Raw genomic sequence first — 19,093 nt, 5'->3', positions numbered from 1 at the left:
TATGTTCACAGTGGTAAGATCCCTGTTTTGCAAATGAGGAAAATGAGGTACAGAACTACTGATTTCTTAGTCAAGGTCATACAGCTGGGAAAGGATGTAGTCAGGAGGGAAATCAGTCCCTTGACCCCCATTTATAGATAAGGAAGCAGATAAAGTCAGGGAGTTGTAGTGACTTGCCCAGGGTTGCATGACCAGGGACTAGCAGAATGGGGACTGGGTTCAAATTGTGCAATGTCAAACTCCCTACTCTTTCTCTGCACCCTTGTGGCTGCTCAGGGGCAACACTGGGCTTGCGTGGAAGTGGTACTTTTGAACATGTTGCACCTGAAGTCGCAGTAAACCTGCTAAGCAGGCAAAAGTGTAGGAAAAAAAGGCCAGCTTTCAGCGAAGCTGCAGCAGCCTCGGGGAGCCTAGAAGCAGAGTGGAGGCAATGGGAGAAGAGTGAGGCCAGAGGCTGGTGCCTCAACGTCCCAGCACAGAATTCCCCCCAGGGCCTCTTTAAGTCCAATACCACAGAGAATTCTGGCCTCTTGGACAGAGATAAGATCTAGTGCTGGCCAGAAGTAGCACTGAGACAACATCCCAGTATGGCTGGAGAGCAGAAGGTAGATAGCAAGCAGAAGGACCAGCAGTGAAAACCAGTGGGGGTTCAGAACAAGTCACCCCAAGATGTGCCTCTGTTGCATGCAGATTGTTTTGAGCTGAAGACAACATTAGCCACAGCCTCAAAAAAACTTATACTCCTCTCTTTACTACCTAGAAGAACTTAAATTATGAGCCTTGACCTATCTACATGGCAAGAAAACTTCTATTTACTAAGCATCTGCTGTTCTTATCATCCTGAAATGATCCCTTGAAGCACTCAAGGTTTCATCCCTAGCTCAGAATGCCTAACACACCTCAGTCCCCCTTTTCTGAATCTCTTGTGCATGTGGGGTCTCCACCTCTCTCGTGTATACAGAGTTCCCATATATATGTATGCATTAAATTTGGTAATTTTGCTGATCCGCCTCATGTCTGTTTGCTTATTAGACCAGCCAGAAGAACTTTGAGGGTAGAGGAAAGTTTGCTCCTCTCCCACAAACCCATAAGCAGCAAGCAAGCATCACTCTTAAAATACTGAATTTTGAGATATCAGGGGACTGTTGGATTTGTTTGAAGGCAAAAAGAAGCTGTTGATGGAACAGGTTGAGGAGCAAGTCTCCTCAGGCCTGGGGAGAGGACAGAACTCCCAGGGTGGGTGTGGGGGTGCTGTGGGGCTTGGAGGGGCCACTCCTTCATTCTAGAATGGACAGGAAAGATGAAGCCAGAGATCACACTTCAATTTTGTCAACATTTATTAAGGTCTGTGCTAACTCAAGCTATCTGCTAACAGTGAGTGTGGAGAGGAGATTTGTCTTTCAAACACATATCCCTCTATAAAGATCATATTTAGTTTGGCAAATAGGATAGGAAGTTAGCCATCACCAAATCGTATACCAGGACCTGATAGAATATTTGTATTTTGTCTACATTACTTCCTAAAAACATACAACAGGTGTTCACATGTTCCCTTTCCATAGGAGCTCCACGGGCCAAAGCAGGGTGCCAAAAGCGGGGTGGACGGGAACAGAGACTGTGCTGAACTACTGGAGCCTCAGATGCCAGGCCAATGGCACAGCAGCTCTGGGTCCTGGCCCTCCTCCTGGGTTGGGTGAGGTCAAGGTGGGCTTGTGGCCCCAGACGCTGGACTTTTTCCAAAGCAAGATGAAGCTAAGCCACCTGGATGTGGCTGAGGCAGAGTGGCGGCCTCTTCAGGGGTATCTGGCATGCAGGCAGAGGTGTGTGCCCTTCCATCTTCAGTAAATCTTACCACTATTGCTCAAAATAAATAAATAAATAAATAAATAAATAAATAAATAAATAAATAAATAATAGAGACAACAGAAGACATACTATCCATTAGGATTATGGTTGCATGTATGAGACACTCAAGCCAGCTTAAGCAAGAAAGGGAAATTTATTATCAGGTTACACTGGTGTCCTATAGGTCCTGGCAGCCCAGGTGCAGCCAAGAAAGGCTCAGGACAGGAAAGCCACAGGCCCCTCCGCCTCCAGCTGCTCTCTGCAGCCTGGCTTCTCCATACTCAGCACATGGGGGCTGGCCCCACACAGTGGGACTTTCTATCTCCTTTGTTCAAGGGACCAGCCCAGACTGAATGGATCATGTTTCTTCTTCAGGGGACAATAAAAGCAGCTCAAATTGGCTTAAGCTAATCAGGGAGTTGAACGGTTCAAATAACTAAAAATTCCCAGCCAGCTGGGTCCAGGTGGTCACAGGGCGCAGCAGGAGGTAGCCTCTCCCTCTACTAGCACATGCACTGCCTCCCTTCTCTGCTGGCTCAGTCCCCTTAGGACAAGATGACCTATAGGAACCTGGCTTCTATCCTTCTCCGGCACTGGGTCTCTGATTGTCCCACCAAGAGTCAGGATGGATGGTGGATAAACCCAGCTTTGGTCACGCTGCTGCTTCTGAACCACCCACGGCAGATCGAAGGACATGCTCATTGGCCAGTTCTGCAATATGGACCTGCTCCAGAAGCTGAGCAGAAGAAAACTGCTGCCGGCCAAACGGGAAATATTTAGATACTGGGCTAATAAAGATAATAACAACAGGTGTACAACAGCAATTCTGAATTCTCACTCAACAGAGAAAATTATTTACCCAGCCTGGGTTGGGGATCCACCCCTGGCCGAGGGTGGGATCACCTTGTATCAAGGTGGCTGTTTCTGCTGTGACCTCATACATAGACTATTTCTGGAAAACAGGAGGGACAGAAGAATATGTGCCTGTCCTCAATTATACCTTGGTGATGTGTCATCTGATTGGGGAAAGGCCATTTTAGTCTTGGTGTTAAAAATGCAAAGCCATCAACCAAAGGTTCTAGGTGTACTTATTTACATTCTACTCTCACCCTAAATTCTGCTCCCCACAAGGGGCTGGTGGGTATGAAGAGCCCAATAGCCTGAAGGTGCCCACTGGGCTGGAGGAGATGCACATGTCCCCTTTTTAGTTGCCTGGGTCCAGGAGAGGACCAAGGAAAGAAGCCCAGTGCCCCTTGCTAAAGAAAAAAGCACAACTTATAGATCATTATATTATAACTGAGCTGCACTTTGGAATTACAGAAAATGCAAAGGATGACTCTACCTTTTTTCACATCCTAGCAAGACTGTCAGTAGAACCGACTCCAAGCCGTAGAATCCCCCAGTTGGATCAAGGTGGTCAGTAATCTTAAGCGGATGCTGACAATGGAGGCCCAGGTGTAGGGCAATTGAGGAGTCATTATGAGCTGGGCCGAGCTCCAAAAATGCATCTTCTTCACTGAGAAGCTACACTAAGCTGCCCATCCTAACAACTTCTGTTTTTTGAAATTTCTCGCTTCCACATCTGTGTTCTGTCAGCTTATGCTGAGTCATTCTGTAGTGATGAGGCCCAGATCTCAATGGCTACCTCAGCAAAGGTCTATTTGTCACTTATGGATCACAGGTCAGCTGTAGTTGGCTCCGCCTGGGGACTCCAGGTTAGGGAGCACCCCAATCTGGGACATGTAGCTTTGGAACACAGGGAAAGGGGGCAATGACACAGCTATGCCAGACACCTCATGTTCCTTCTTGGAGGTGACAAATGTCATTTCCACCCACATTCCATTGGCCAAAGAAAGTCATCTGGCCAAGCCTGACCTCAATAGGATAGGGAGACGTCCCTCCCTCAGGAAGGGACACCAAGGACAGGCCTGTGTAGAAGGTGGACTAGGTGTTTAAATAATATAGTCTACCACATACTCAACTTCTTGTGAAGATTAAAAATTTATTTTCAAGTATTCACAGAGAACCCACTGGCTGTTTTTGGTTTATTTTGATAAAAAGCAGAACTCCGCTTAATGTCTACACTGCTATACAAGTTGCATATGTTTCTAAACATTTTTTCTGGTGTCTCCAATTGGCACCACTTAGAACACTGGTAGGACTAAGGATGTTCTTGTCTATTACACAACTATTATTCATCCATAAAAAAGGAGATCCTGCCATTTGTGACAACATGGATGACCTTGTGGGCATTATGGTAAGTGAAGTAAGTTAGGCAGAGAAAGATAAATACTGTATAATCTCACTTATATGTGGAATCTAAAAAAAACAACAACTCCAAAACCCCAAACTCATAGAAATAGAGAACAGATTCATGATTGCCAGAGGCAGAGGATGGTGGGTGGGGGAAATGAGTGTAGATGGTCAAAAGGTACAAACTTCCAGTTATAAGTTCTGGGAATGTAATGTACAGAATGGTGATTCTAGTTAACAGTACTGTATTGGGCATTTGAAATTTGCTGAGAGTAGATTTTAAAAGTTCTCATCACAAGGAAAAAATTGTAACTATGTGAGGTGATGGATGTTAACTAAACACTGTGGTAATCATTTTGCAATATATACACATATACATATACATATATATATCACATACATATATGTTGTGTACCTTAAACTAATACAATGTCTTATGTTGATTATATCTCAATAACTGGGGAAAAAATGCTCCACAGCATACATCATTAAGGAATTGCAAATTAAAAACACAGCAAGATACCACTACAGGCCTATTAAGGTGGCCCAAGTCCAAAACACGGAATGCCAGATGCTGGTGAGGTTGAGGAGCAACAGCAACTCCTGTTCATTGCTAAGGGAATGAGACGTGGTATGACCACTTCGGGAGACAGTTTGGCAGCTGCTCACAAAACTAAACACACTCTTACCACATGATCCAACTCTCATGCTCCTAGATACCTACCCGAAGGAGGCGAAAACTTTTGTGCACACAAAAGCCTGCACATGGACGTTTACAGTAGCTTCATTTATAATTACCAAAACCAGGAAGAAACCAATATGTTCTTTAGTGGGTAAGTAGATAAACCGCGGAACATCCACACAATGGAATGTTATTCAGCACTAGAAAGAAGTGAACTACCAAACAATGAAAAGACATCGTCGTCGTCGTCGGCAGCCTGTCCGTCTCGAGAGACGATGGTGTAGCTTCTTAAGAGTCTGTCTGCACCGCCGAGAATGGTTGTGCAGTCCGACTCGGGAGTGACACAGTATCTGTCTCCTCCCGTGTTGAATAGACACCTTGCGATGACACTGGAGTGTCCTCTCCAGTGAAGCTGAAGCTACAGAGCCTGGGCAGGGTGATATGGGCTGGGGGCGGCGGGGGCAGGGCCGACAGGGCGGCCGGCCCCACCGTTTCTCTCCTCGCAGTGTTCGAGCAGTACCAGAAGGCCCGGACTCAGTTCGTGCAGATGGTGGCAGAGCTGGCGACCAGACCCCAAAACATCGAGACCCTGCAAAACGCGGCATTTTTACAAGAAAGCAGCTGCCTTTGTGTTACGAGCAGTTGGTAAACATTCTCCTCAACTAGCTCAGGCAATAGTTGATTGTGGGGCACTGGATACGCTGGTGATATGCTTGGAAGATTTTGACCCTGGCGTCAAAGAGGCTGCAGCCTGGGCACTTGGAAATACTGCAAGACATAATGCAGAACTGTCACAAGCTGTGGTGGATGCGGGAGCAGTTCCTCTTCTAGTACTCTGTATCCAGGAGCCAGAAATTGCTTTGAAAAGGATTGCTGCTTCGGTCCTCAGTGATATTGCAAAGCATTCTCCAGAGTCAGCACAGACAGTAGTGGATGCAGGAGCTCCTGGCGTCAAAGAGGCTGCAGCCTGGGCACTTGGAAATACTGCAAGACATAATGCAGAACTGTCACAAGCTGTGGTGGATGCGGGAGCAGTTCCTCTTCTAGTACTCTGTATCCAGGAGCCAGAAATTGCTTTGAAAAGGATTGCTGCTTCAGTCCTCAGTGATATTGCAAAGCATTCTCCAGAGTTAGCACAGACAGTAGTGGATGCAGGAGCTCCTGGCGTCAAAGAGGCTGCAGCCTGGGCACTTGGAAATACTGCAAGACATAATGCAGAACTGTCACAAGCTGTGGTGGATGCGGGAGCAGTTCCTCTTCTAGTACTCTGTATCCAGGAGCCAGAAATTGCTTTGAAAAGGATTGCTGCTTCGGTCCTCAGTGATATTGCAAAGCATTCTCCAGAGTTAGCACAGACAGTAGTGGATGCAGGAGCTCCTGGCGTCAAAGAGGCTGCAGCCTGGGCACTTGGAAATAATGCAAGACATAATGCAGAACTGTCACAAGCTGTGGTGGATGCGGGAGCAGTTCCTCTTCTAGTACTCTGTATCCAGGAGCCAGAAATTGCTTTGAAAAGGATTGCTGCTTCGGTCCTCAGTGATATTGCAAAGCATTCTCCAGAGTTAGCACAGACAGTAGTGGATGCAGGAGCTATCGCTCACTTAGCCCAGAATGAAAAGACATAGAGGAACCTTAAACGCATTCTACTAAGTTAAAGAAACTGATCTGAAAAAGTTACATATTGTATGATTCCAACGACATGACATCCTGGAAAAGATTAAACTATGGAAAGAATAAGAAGATCCGTGCTTGCCAGGAGTTATGGAGGAGGGATGAATAGGCAGACAACAGGATTTTCAGGGCAGTGAAACTACTGTGCGTGATAACATAATGGTGGATACATGTCATTATACACTTGTCCAAATTCATAAAATGTGCAACCCCTAGAGTGAACCCTAATGTAAACATATCTTGTGTGGTAAAGATGTGTCAGTGTAAGTTCATCATTTGTAATAGATGTACCACTCTGGTGGGGGATATTGACAATGGGGGAGGCTGTGCATGTGTGAGGGTGGGGAGTGTAACGGGAATCTCAGTACCTTCTCTCCAATTTTGTTGTGAACGTAAAATAGCTCTCAAAAAGATTCTATCCTATAAAAAAATGAATAAAAATAAATAAACTGAGCAAAGAAAAAAGAAAAAAGAGCCCTGGCTGGTGTGGCTCAGTAGATTGGGTGCCTAACTGCAAACCTGTCACCGGTTGGATTCCCAGTCAGGGCACATGCCTGGGTTCTGGGGCAGGTTCCCAGTTGGGGGTACTGGAGAGGCAACCACACGTTGATGTTTCTCTCCCTCTCTTTCTCCCTCCCTCCCCCTCCCTCTAGAAATAAATAAAATCTTTTTAAAGAAGAAAAACAGAAAACATATGATCGTCTCAATAAGTGCATTTAAAAAAAAAGACCTTCCCTCTACCGTCCAAGTACACTTCAAGTCACCTTTGCAGCCCAAGGCCCAGCTTCTGCGTGAAGGTTAAGAAAATCGGGAGAGTGAGGCCTGGCACGCCCCCTGCGTGATAGCAGAGGGGCTACTTCAGGCCTGGCCTGAACCTCCTGCGGGTGGCCATACGCGGAAATCACCCTGGAAGCTCTGCAAAAGACCAGTGCTGGGCCCCAGCGCACACCCACTGAGGCTTTCGTAGCTCAGTACCAGGAGTTGAAAAGCATTTAGACACGCAGCAGCCCGGACTGAGAATCTCCGTGAGAGAGTGGCGGTGGGTTGGGTTGAGGAGACTGGGGATCAGGGTCAAAGCAAAAAAGGAAAGGAGAAAGCTGCTCCACGCGTGAGCACACTCTTGGGTGTTCCCTGCAGCCACGCGTTTTCCGAGGCCCTGCGGCCTGGGTGCCACGCTGTCAGCAGCTTTCACCTCAAGAATGGGTGTCCCCAGGGTAGATGCGCTAACCATCTGGCCCGGGACGGGGGTGGGGGGCGGCTAGGGACTGGGGTCTGCTGCAACTGCCAGGGGCAGAGTCGGGTCCCCTCAGCGCGCGCGCGCGTTTTACAATACAGGAGCAGGCGCCAAGTGCCGGCAACGCGTTTGCGCTCTAGTTAAGGGCTTTGTCACTTTCCCAATGTAATGTCACCGAGCTGGCAAATATACCGCTTCGGACTTCACAGGGGACGCGTGGACGAATGGGTGGGTGACTGTGTATTCTTTGGAACGAACTTTTTCCTACACCCGTTAACGGGCCACCTATAAATAAACTAAAAACGAGCAAGCACATAAATATAAAAAACGCGCACGCGAGAACGAGCACATGGATAGAAAAGTGCAACCAGTACTACGGCGTAGCCAATGACCAGATTGGTGGCTTCCTTCTCACCGATCGCCAGAGTGCCCCAAGCCCTCTCCGCAACTCATTCTGCAGCCAGTGCTGCCCTCGGCCGCGGAGCAACAGACATGGGAGCCCGAATACCTTGTGGATCCCCTGGAATAAGGGCTGACCACCCCCCACAGTAGGCAAGGTCTCCCTTCCTGGCCCCTGGCGGCACAAGCGGCGGCCTCGCGCCCCCCAGCGATCGCCAGGCACCTGTCGGGAAGTGTGGGAAGGGAGGAAACCGGAAACGCGTACTCAGAGCCGCCTTCCTCCAGCCGCCTGCCTGTGCAGCCCGCGCCAGGCCCAGCTCCCAGCTCTCCTACCCTTTAAGGTGGGTCGTTTCTGCCTCCCGCCTCGGGGCGGGGGAAACGCAGCGCGCACCAGGCAGCTGCCTCGGGAACCGTAAGTAGGACCGATGTATCGCGGACCCCACTTCGGGGGCGGCCAGGGCGTACCCTCGGCCCAACTCCAGGCAGCGCTCGGAACTCCCGGGGTGGGTGGGCGTCTGGATCGGCCCTCTCCAGTCTTCCATCTCCACCCCGCCGGTTCCCAGAGCTCTGGGGCCTGCAGGAAGAAAGTGCGGACCTGTTGGCGCTTCCGAGGGGCAAGTGGCGCAGGTTTGGGGGGACTCCGGGAAGGCCTCCTAGCCGCAGACCCCCGAGTCCATTCAGGATCCGGGGCCGCGAGCAACTCGGAAGCCACGAGTGTCTTTCACTTCCAGTCGTTAGGGAATGGAACTGGTTCCACCGTACAGATACGGCTGGCGTCAGAGAGTAGGACCATCCAGCCGTTAACAGTCCAAGTGCCGGTGGGGGTCCTTGGTTGTCACTAGAGAACTCACCGCTTTGGTGGGGGTGGAAACAAGACCAAAACAAAAACAGAAACAAAAACAAACAAACAAACAAAAAAACAACCAAAAATACCCTGCCGGGAGCAGCGAGATCCAGCTGCAGCCAGTGCAGGCCTACGCAGTTAGAAAGCGCCAGTTGCTCCCTAGCCCTGAGCTGGCACCACCGGCTCTCTCACCCTCGAGGCTGCTCGGAATGCTAACAGTGAAGTGTGGGGGGCATCTTGCAGGCGTTGTACCGTACAGGGTGCTTTTGCCTAATGACATACTTCGGCATGAATTCAGAGCCAAACCTCACGTCCCAGAAGACTGGGAGGAGGAACCCTGTAAAAGGAATTAGGCAGAAGCTTCCCTCACCTCTGATTATTCTTTTTTTTTAAATTTATGTATTTGTTTATTTTATTTTTAGAGAGAGGGGAAAGGTGAAAGAGAGGGAGATAAACATCACTGTGTGGTTGCCTCTCACTTGCGCCCCCAACTGGGGACCTGACGTACAACCTAGTCATGTGCCCTGACTGGGAATTGAACCAGTGACACTTGGCTCACAGGCCGACGCTCAATCCACTGAGCCACAGCAGCCAGGGCCTTGATTATTCTTTTGAAACCCTAACACTTTCAAAAGCATTTAGGGCCACCTAAGAGAAAATGCATTTCCTGGCCAGAACACGCAGGATTCTTTTTGCCCAACAGATTTAAGGGAGAAGAGGGCTGGCGCAGTCAACATGGCCCTGGTGCCCTATGAGGAGACCGCGGAGATGGGGTTGCAGAAATTCCACAAGCCTCTTGCCACTTTCTCCTTTGCAAACCACACGATCCAGATCCGGCAGGACTGGAGACAGCTGGGAGTCGCAGCAGTGGTTTGGGACGCGGTAAGCAAATCCTTGGGGACCTCTGAAAACATCTGCAATTGATTATAGGCTGGTCTTTATTTTTAAAAATAAAAGAACAGCTTATTGAATATACTTCATATACTGTATACTTCACTTGAAGTGCACAAGTGATTCTTTTTGTGTGTGTGTAAATTCAGAGTGGTGGAACCATGATCAATTTTAAACTATTTTCTTCACCCCATTGCTTCCAAAAAACTTCTACCCATTAGAATCACTTTCTTGCCCATCTTCCCCGAAATAGGTTGCATTTTAAGGGTGAGCAAAGGAAAGATGAGGGAAATTAAAATATTGCAGAAAGAGTATTAAAAAATGACAAAGCCCAAAGTGAAGAGCATGTGTTTTCTTTAAGTTTTCATAGTTGTAGTGGTCGCAAATTATAATTGCTTTTTTACTTCTTCTCCCAGCACTGTTGTCAGCTGCTTATGACAGTGACTTGCCCTCAGCACCTGGCACTACACCTGGGATTCAGTGAGAGCTCATTTGATGTAGGATAAATACTTGGTGTAGATGCAGTTTTATGGTTTCTGCATTGTATAAGGGAAGTAAGAGAAATGTTTAGGAATAAAAGTCAATCTATTCTAACCTAGTAGTACTTCAAGGAGTCTAGTCTAAGGTAATTATGGGAAAAGTATTCCTAGACCAAGTAATAAAGGTACATAATAGTGAAGACTGGGCAAGTCTCTTAAATGCTCACCAAGAAGAGGAAGGGCTAATTATGCAAAGAGTATGTGGCCATGAAAACAAACTATATTTTAAAAGGATGTTAATAGTCTACATTGCTTCTGTAGAACAGAATGCAAATGCTGACTCACATATCAAGTATAGGTATCCCCCATTTAACATGACACTTCTATAACATGGTTTCACTCTAACATGGTTAGAGAATTGGGGAAGACTCCCATATAACATGAAATTAGGAAAATACCTGTACAATACTGAACATGATAAAAGCTTTTAAGAGCAAAAGATAACTCATTTAAGATTTTTCATTCAAGCCCATATGTCTTATCAGTTTACTCTAAAAAGCGTAAAGAAAGGCCTAGACTTAGCCAAACAGTTACAAGTCATATTTCTTAAATGAAGATCCTTGCACTGAAAGGAGCACGAAATTTAAAAGAGAACTTGAAAAGTGCTTAGCACCATATAACGGAATTTATAATGATCTCTCAGCTGAAAGCAAGCAGTCTAAAATAACAGATTTTTGACTTCCGGCCAAGATGGAGGCCTAGACAGACATGCTGCATCTCCCTTCACAACTAAGAAGGAATACACCTACCTCAAAACTAGAGACAACCAGAAGTTCCAGGAAATCAAGCTTCATGGAAGTCCAACAAACAAAGATATAAAGAAGAAATACTCATCCAGACAGGTAGGAGGGGTGGAGAGGACACGGTGTGGTGGCGGCGGCAGCGGCCAGCTGGTGGAAAGCGCAGTCACACTTTTTAAAAAGTCAGGAGGGACACCTGGGGAAAGTTCCCAGCTCCTGACCAGACTGTGCAGCTCATGGTCCCAGAGCCAGGGAAAATTAAGCCTCATTGCTTCTGACTGTGCAAACCAGCGGGGGTTGGGATGGAGGAAGAAACTGCCTGTCTCTCAGCAGAGTCCGCTTGTTTAAAGGGCCTCCATGGTCCTAGAACATCCACAGACCCATCCACTCTGGAAATAACAGCCAAGGCAACAACTAGAGAGGTGCTAGTCCCATACAAAGTGGGAGAAGTGCCTGGAAAAGGGGCGAGTGCTGAGCAAGCAACATTGTTCCCTCTCAGACCCCTCCCCCACATACAGCGCCACACGTGGTAAAACAGGTCGCCCTCTATTGATGAGGAAACCTAAAGGCTCCGCCCCTTACAACGTAACATAAGTGATAGCTCTACCTAAGGCACAGAGGCAAACAAACACAGGAGCCTGTCAGGATGAGGAGACAGAGGAGTATGGCCCAAAAGGGGAACAGATCAAGGTTCCAGTGGGAGAACTAAGCGATGAGGAGATAGCCAACCTAACAGATGCAGAGTTCAAAACACTGGTGATAAAGATGCTCACAGGCTTGACAGATAATGCTTAAGAACAGCAAATGCATAAGGGAAGAAGTGAAGGCTATGCTAAATGAAATGAAGGAAAAGCCACACAAAACCGATGGCGAAGGGAAGAAAACCAGGGTTCAAATCAATGATTTGGGACATAAGGAGGAAAACAACAGTCAGCCAGTACAGAATGAGGAAACAACTTTAAACATGCCAACATCCAAACCATGGTGCCAGAAGGAGGAGAGGAAGAGCAAGAAATTGAAAACTTATGTGAGAAAATAATGAAGGAAAAATCCCCATATTTGGTGAAGGAAATAGACATACAAGTCCAGGAAGCACAGAGAATCCCAAACAAGCTGGATCCAAAAAGGACCACACCAAGACACATCATAATTAAAATGCCAAAGGTCCAACATAAAGAGAGAATCTTAAAAGTAGCAAGAGAAAACCAGAGAGTTAACTACAAAGGGGTGCCTATAAGACTGTCAGCTGATTTCTCAAAAGAAACTTTGCAGGCAAGAAGGGACTGGCAAGAAGTATTCAATGTAATGAAAAGCAAGGACTTACAACCAAGATTACTCTATCCAGCAAAGCTATCATTTAGAATGGAAGGGCATATAAAGTACTTCCCAGACAAGGTGAAGCTAAAGGAGTTCATCATCACCAAGCTATTATTATATGAAATGTCAAAGGGAGTTACTTAAGAAAAAGATCAGAATTATGAACATTAAAATGCCAATAAACACCCAACTATCAACAACTGAATCTAAAAAATAAAAACAAAATCCAACTAAGCAAACCAGAATAGGGACAGAATCATAGGTATGGGGATCATTCGGAGGGTTATCAGCTGGGAGGGGGAAGGTGGAGAAATGGGGAAAATGGTGCAGGTTTAAGAAGCATAATTGGTAAATACAAAATAGGAGGAAGTTAAGAATAATACAGGAAAGGGTGAAGTGAAAGAACGTATATGCACGACCGATGGACATGAACTAAGGGGGGGGTGGGACTGCTGGAGGGAAGGGGGTACTGGGCAGAGGGGAGTAAAGGGGAAAAAATTGAAATTACTGTAACAACAATCAGTAAAATATACTTTAAAAAATAAATAACAGATTTTTTGCAAAAAGCATAGAAATCAAGATAATGCTGAAGAAAGTTCAGAGGATGAGGATATCTTGTCAAAAAACATTTGATTGATGGAGCTTAGTAGTGATGATGAAGAAAACATTAATTCATATTAATATGCAGTACTTTTGATGAAAGTTGCTTTAATAAAGATATTTCTCTCAATTATAAAAATATAATAGTATGTTTTTAATATTTTTGGAACCTAACCCCCCTTTTCGTACTAGTTCTTTGTTTCGTATAACATGGATTCGTATAACATGGCATTTGTTAGGAACCTAACAACTGTGTTATGTGGGGGTTATCTGTACCCAGAACTTTGGCTAGACATAACTTTTGATGCCCAATAATATAGCGTGAGGGCTCCTGGTGGGTGATGGCTGTCCGGGAGTCCTGAGGGAGGAACGCAGCTTCAGGAGCCTTGGGGTCTGTGATGCTTTCTCCCTCTCCAGGACATTGTCGCCTTGCTGACTTGAACTTGGTTTAGAAACTAGACATTCCCTTACACAAAATCACAGAGACTGTTCACGTCAGCTCTGCCAGAGAGGAGTTTCGTAAGCCTCAAGTGTAAAGCAGTGACACATTAAGAAATTAATCTTCCTTGATTCAGCAAGACCCCACCTTGTGCGGGCAGTGTCATTGACAACTACTGTCCCGTGGGGCCCCCGTCATGTGGGATGCCGTGTCTATGCTCACTCTAGGAGCTCACCTCCCAGCAGCCCCTGAGTTCCTGTGTGTGTTCCACTGGGACTCGAACCAGGCCATGGGAGGAGGGGGCGGGCGTGATGTCTTCCTGCCAGTGCAGAACCTACTGGAAACCCTTCAGCTCCTGGAGCACTTATTGACCTCCTTCCTAATCACTCTGTGTTTTGACTCAGGCTGTCGTTCTTTCCACGTATCTGGAGATGGGAGCTGTGGAGCTCAGGGGCTGCTCTGCCGTGGAGCTGGGTGCTGGCACAGGGCTGGTGGGCATAGTGGCCGCCTTGCTGGGTGAGTGACTCGTTAGCTCACTCCTTTGGGAGTGGAGCTCATTGAGAGGTGCATTTGCTGTTTCCTCCATATAAAACCCATTGTTCATTTCCCCCTTATTTTTCTTTCCCGTGTACTTATGGGTTATGGGTCAACTGCTGGTGCTCTTGACTCCAATAAGACTAATTTCTTCTCTATTATCTTATCTATACTTCTCATGGGAGTTTGCTTTGCCCCCTTCAATTTTATAAGGCTGACAATATGATTTGAAGGTGACTCTAAGTTCAAAGAGAATTCTCTTATGCATGTACGTAGTTGTTTTTTCTTTACAGTTTAGGTGCTTTCCCATCCACTATCGGATTTAACCCTGTAAGGAAGATAGAGCAGACAGTCTTTTTCTTTCATGGCTAATAAAACTGGTGTTTGTCTTTTAGAAAGGGTCAGCCCTGTCTCAGTTTGCGCTGGCTTCTTACATTCAAAAACTGTTTTAACAGTGTATAGCTCTGAATTGATTAATATCAAGGTTTGTCCTTTTCTTTTTTGTTTGGTATACATACCTTGAGGCCTAGAATATTTTTAAGCCTCATCATTACTTGATTGTTCATTATTGATTCCTTACTACAATCTCTGGTTCACGCAGTTTGAGTTAGGAGTGATAGGAGAGACCAGCTTCTCAGATTCCATGCAGAATATTCACACTTCAGTACCATCACTTGGGACTCTTGTTAAAGGCAGCTTCTGATTCCAAAGGTCTGTGTGGGGCCCGAGAGCCTGAATGTCTAATGAGGCCCAAGTGATGATGACGCTGACTCTTAACTAATTTCTGCCCTTCTCCTAACTTCTTTTTTTTTTCGGTATTCCTTTCTCTGTTGAAATTCTGCCTTCCAAAATGTAACGGGGTGCCTGGGCCGGGGTGGAGGTTAGAAGTACTTATGAACTGATTTAGTGCTGTCTGTAGACACAGCACTTTGTCACGGATAAGGCCCTTGCTGCTACCCTGCCTTTTGTTCTCCCGAGGTACGCCTTATCTTTATGTTCGGTATTATTTTTCATTTCCATTTTTTAAATGGCACTGGGGTTCCGGGAGATGAAGCCTCTCTGAAGTCCTGGGCATCAGAGCCCAGAGACTCAAACCAGGGCTGTCAGACACAGCAGCCCAGGCTCTCTTCCCCACGATGCTGACTCTCCACTGCTGTGAAGAGAGGAGTTCACTGGGTGAGGAAATGAGGTTTCCTCCTGGCAACGAGGACTGCATGCAAAACTCGACTGGCTGGTATAGTGACACATCAGTGTGGTAAAGCGCATTGGGTTAGGATTACACTTGGTTTTGACACCTCTTTTAACTTCCGCTAGCTGTGTGGCCTTGGGCAGGTCGCTTAACTTCTAAATTGCCGTTTTCTTATATAATGGGGAATAATTGCACTGAGGATCAAATGAGATGAGTGTAGAAATCTTGTTAGCTCACTGACTGGCACAGAGTAAATGCTCAACTAGTATTGATTGCCTCTCTTGAGTATTTCTGTTTCTGACCTAGAAGTCTGGATCTGCGGGGTTGGGAAAGTCAGGATGAGGCTCTTCAAAGACTATTGTAGAGCCGCGGACTAGTGTGGTGTTGCTGCTGAAAGACTTGGGTGGTCCTGGGAGCTAGAACTGCGGATGGCGTTCTCACCATTGGGAGATGTGGCTCCTCCGCCCAGCTTCACTGTCACTTCTTTGAGTCCTTTCCTGCCCCAAAGCAAAATTAATTGCCTCTTAGTTCTCGTCTGTGCTGTGCTTGGTACTTCCCACCTCTGTCCCAGCACCAGCACATCTCCTTCTAGGCCGTTGTCACATGTATCTGTTTCTCCTGGCTCCTGAGGAATGGGCTCTGCACACCCCCTTCCTATTTTTTACTTCACACATTGTATCACAATATGTTTATGTCTCTTTCCCTCATGAGACTGAGTTCCTAGTGGGCAAGGTTTACCTTGCTTCTCTCTGTATCAGTAGCATGTACTGAGTGCTTAAATATTTCAATAAATTAAGTCATTGCTTACAAACCTAAAAACTAAACGTGAGGACAGATGTTTACACATTCTTTTTACATGACTGAGTGACAACTGGCTATGTCGTCCTACTGGGCCAGTTTCCATTAGCCTTTTATGAACTAAATATTACCTCACTTCCCTCCTCCTCCAGCCTAAATCGCAGCATAATTGATCTTCATCTTGGCCACCATTTTCACATACTGTCAACACCCTGCCTTTCCTTGCTTCATCCTCTTCACTAGGCTAAAAACAAGGGTTAAGCGTGTCTCTTCTTGTCCCAGGTACAGACCTGGGCAGGGAACTGGCTAGAGGAGATGCCCTGCTGCTGGTCTCATTTTAAATTCAGTCATGAGCCTCAGGGCGGTTTGGCTGCTGAGCAGTTCCTCGACTTCCTCTCTTCCCCTGCAAGCCTACAACCCTCCTTCCTCCATTTTCACCCTTGGCTACTGACCTTGACTCTTTATTTCATGGAGATGACTGAAGTGATTGGAGGAGAAGCTCTGTAACCCCCGGCACTGCTGCTGCCTGACCTGCGCTCTCCCCTGCTCATTCCCATCACCATGCAAGCTTGCTGGTGTTTCTCCCATCTAAAAAAAAAAAAAAAAAAAATTAAATACTTTCAAGTGGCTGCTTCTAGGTCTGTGGCAAGACATGAGTAAGATAACCCTGGCATATCTTGTTATACCAGATAGTAACAAAGCTACCAAGAATGACATGGGTTTGTGTCAAAAGTCCACTGGCAAAAGGTAGGACAGTTTGAACATCAATGATGATAATGGCAATAGATTTAATTACATCAAAGGTGTTTATTTTAATCCATGAGTTCATGATACAATAACAACAAAAGAACCAAAATAGCTGTCTTTGGAGGATGCTTAGAAACCAACTCTTTATGTTGAAATCTGGTTTATGAAAGGGCAGGGAGGAGCAACATTTACCCTTCCTTTCTTATTCTAACAGTTCCTATACACAATGAGCAAATAAAAGCAATTGGAAGACGCTTTTCTTTATCAAAGTTTCTTAACAAATAAATGCAAAAGGACTCTAATGAATTCAGGATCTGGGCTGCTCAAATCACAAAAACAGAGCCTACCAGGTACCTCTTGAGGAAAATCACACCACCGCCTCCGATATAGTCTTGTCCAACCAATTAAACCCAAAGCAGACAAATTTATGGGACATACAAAGGACATGAGAACATACTAAATGATACAGATGGTACAATCAGCAAAATCCCAGCTGTGGGAACCTGTGGGAGAAGTTATCTGTTTCTTCCCTACATTGCACAAGAAAAAAGAAAGCAACCAATTAAAGGAAGCTTAAGATGTCCTCTGTACACCCTCCCCCCAAACCCACAAAGAAAACTCCAGAACGAAGCCTTCTGGATAGACATTTGGGTGATCACATTCTGTGAGCGGTGAGGGAGTGGCCCCAGAAGGGTCAGGAGGGGGCATTCTTGTGGGTGCTGTGTTTGGAAGGTGGCCTGTGGAGGGTGTCTGGGGGCGGTTCCAGCCAGGCACAAGCCACCAGCCTCCACCCGGGTCACTGTGTTGGCCTCCTCACTGTCCTCTTGCTTCTGGCCTCAACCCACTGTGGGGAATTCTGTTAAAACCCAACTCAGGTCATTAGCAATTCAGCTCAGCACTCTCCAGGGGCTTCCCACCTCGATCAGAAAAAGCTGAAGCCTTCCCTTGTGTTTTTTTTTTTTTTTCTTTCAATCTTTCTGTGTTGTTTCCAGGTGTACAGCTTAATGGTTAGACAATTATATGCTTTATATATTGCTGACCTCAGTATTTCCAGTACCCCAACTGACATGATAAGGAGTTATCGCAGTATTATCGACTACATTCCCTATGCTGTGATTATTTTGTAACTACCCATTTGTGCTTCTTAATCCCTTCACCTCCTTCACCTAAAGCCTTTTCAAAACAAGACCAAAGAGTCCCTCCGTGATCTGCCTCCCCTCCTGGTACTTCTGTGACCTCTCTCCTGCTTTGTTCCTCATTCGTTCATATCCGCCACTCTAGTCCCCTCCTTTCCTTCCCCTCTAGGCCTTGGTGCTTGCTCACTCTCCTTCCTGCTAGGAACATCTGTCCCTCCACGTGCCCTGGGTCATTTCCTTTCTCTCCAGGCCTTTACCTCACTCATTTCTCAGAGGCCTTCCCCTTCCACCCAGTCTAAAATCTACCCCCCCTTACTTCCTGACATTTCATGTCTGTCTTCCCTGATTTATTTTTTCCTTAGTGCATATCTCTAACATACTGGATAGTCTTTTTAAAAAGCTCTACTGGTTGTCTCTTCACTTGAATGTAGGCTCTGTGAGGGTGGGAGTTTTTGGCCGGTGGCTGATGGTAACCACTCAGAAGTTCGTAGAACTGACGGATGTTACAGGGGAACAACTGACATCAAGATCCTACTGAGACTCCTGGAACAGCTGGCAGGTCAGAAGGAGCCTTAGAAATCCCTGAGACAGAGGGATCTATGTCTAAGCACTTTTAAAATGATCACTGAGATGATAGGCAGACCACTTGGTTGCCCGGTATTGAGCACAGTGCTCTGTAGACTGTTGAGAAATCCAGAGATAAAGCTCAGAGTCAAACCAGGAAAAGGCTGTCTGTGAGTCGTGTTACCAGGAGAGATGGAAGTATCACCGGATTCTGCCCACCAGGCAAAACTCTGTCTAGCAATGAATAGACAAAGCGGTAGGTCCGTGTTTGTAAAATCTAACCACCTGAACATTTTCACAGTCTCCCACTCAGGACTGGAAATGACAAACTAAATTACATACTGTCCTGACCTAATGTCACAGATCAAGGCTGCTCTGGAAGCCTGTGGGGGATTGCCCATGGGCAATACGTTCATGCAGGAATGGAACACTAAATATATTATATTGTTACTATAATATAGATGAGGTATTTCAGGGCTGACCTTACGTGGTGGCTTCGTTTTAAGGCTTCAGCCTCTCTCAGATACACTGGTTCAAAAAATTGGATCTTTTGCTTATGGTAAAAACCCACAAGAATGAGATTAATAAAATATTGCCTCATTAATTTTATACACTGCATGTAGAAACAAATACAGCATGTATACAACATGATCTCACATGTTAACCTACAG

At 46.2% G+C, this 19,093-nt stretch overlaps 2 protein-coding genes across 5 annotated transcripts in view; both read left to right on the top strand.

The window, feature by feature from the left end:
- Positions 1-587: 587 nt before the first annotated feature.
- Positions 588-6,405, top strand: LOC150022579 (uncharacterized). The gene is given in 5 exon segments (XM_090288175.1): positions 588-605; positions 1,563-1,693; positions 5,246-5,380; positions 5,382-5,730; positions 5,899-6,405. Coding segments are annotated over 5 exon segments (1,140 nt in total).
- Positions 6,406-8,268: 1,863 nt separating this feature from the next.
- The window catches only part of METTL21A (methyltransferase 21A, HSPA lysine), a 56,970-nt gene continuing 46,145 nt past the window's right edge, over positions 8,269-19,093 (top strand). For 2 of the 4 annotated variants that reach the window (XM_090282955.1, XM_090282951.1), the window contains exons 1-3: positions 8,436-8,496; positions 9,632-9,810; positions 13,859-13,970. In XM_090282955.1, the coding sequence (XP_090139081.1) occupies positions 9,664-9,810; positions 13,859-13,970 (259 nt within the window). In that variant the 5' untranslated portion in view covers positions 8,436-8,496; positions 9,632-9,663. Of the gene's footprint in view, positions 8,497-9,631; positions 9,811-13,858; positions 13,971-19,093 lie in introns of all 4 variants that reach the window. The other 2 variants (XM_090282961.1, XM_090282948.1) reach the window with 2 other exon arrangements.

The sequence above is a fragment of the Furipterus horrens genome, unplaced genomic scaffold, assembly GCF_987537825.1.
Source record: "Furipterus horrens unplaced genomic scaffold, mFurHor1.1.pri manual_scaffold_1, whole genome shotgun sequence".
Taxonomy (NCBI): Eukaryota; Metazoa; Chordata; class Mammalia; order Chiroptera; family Furipteridae; genus Furipterus; species Furipterus horrens.
Note: the sequence above shows the minus strand (reverse complement) of the source record. Positions and strands in the feature narration are given on the sequence as shown.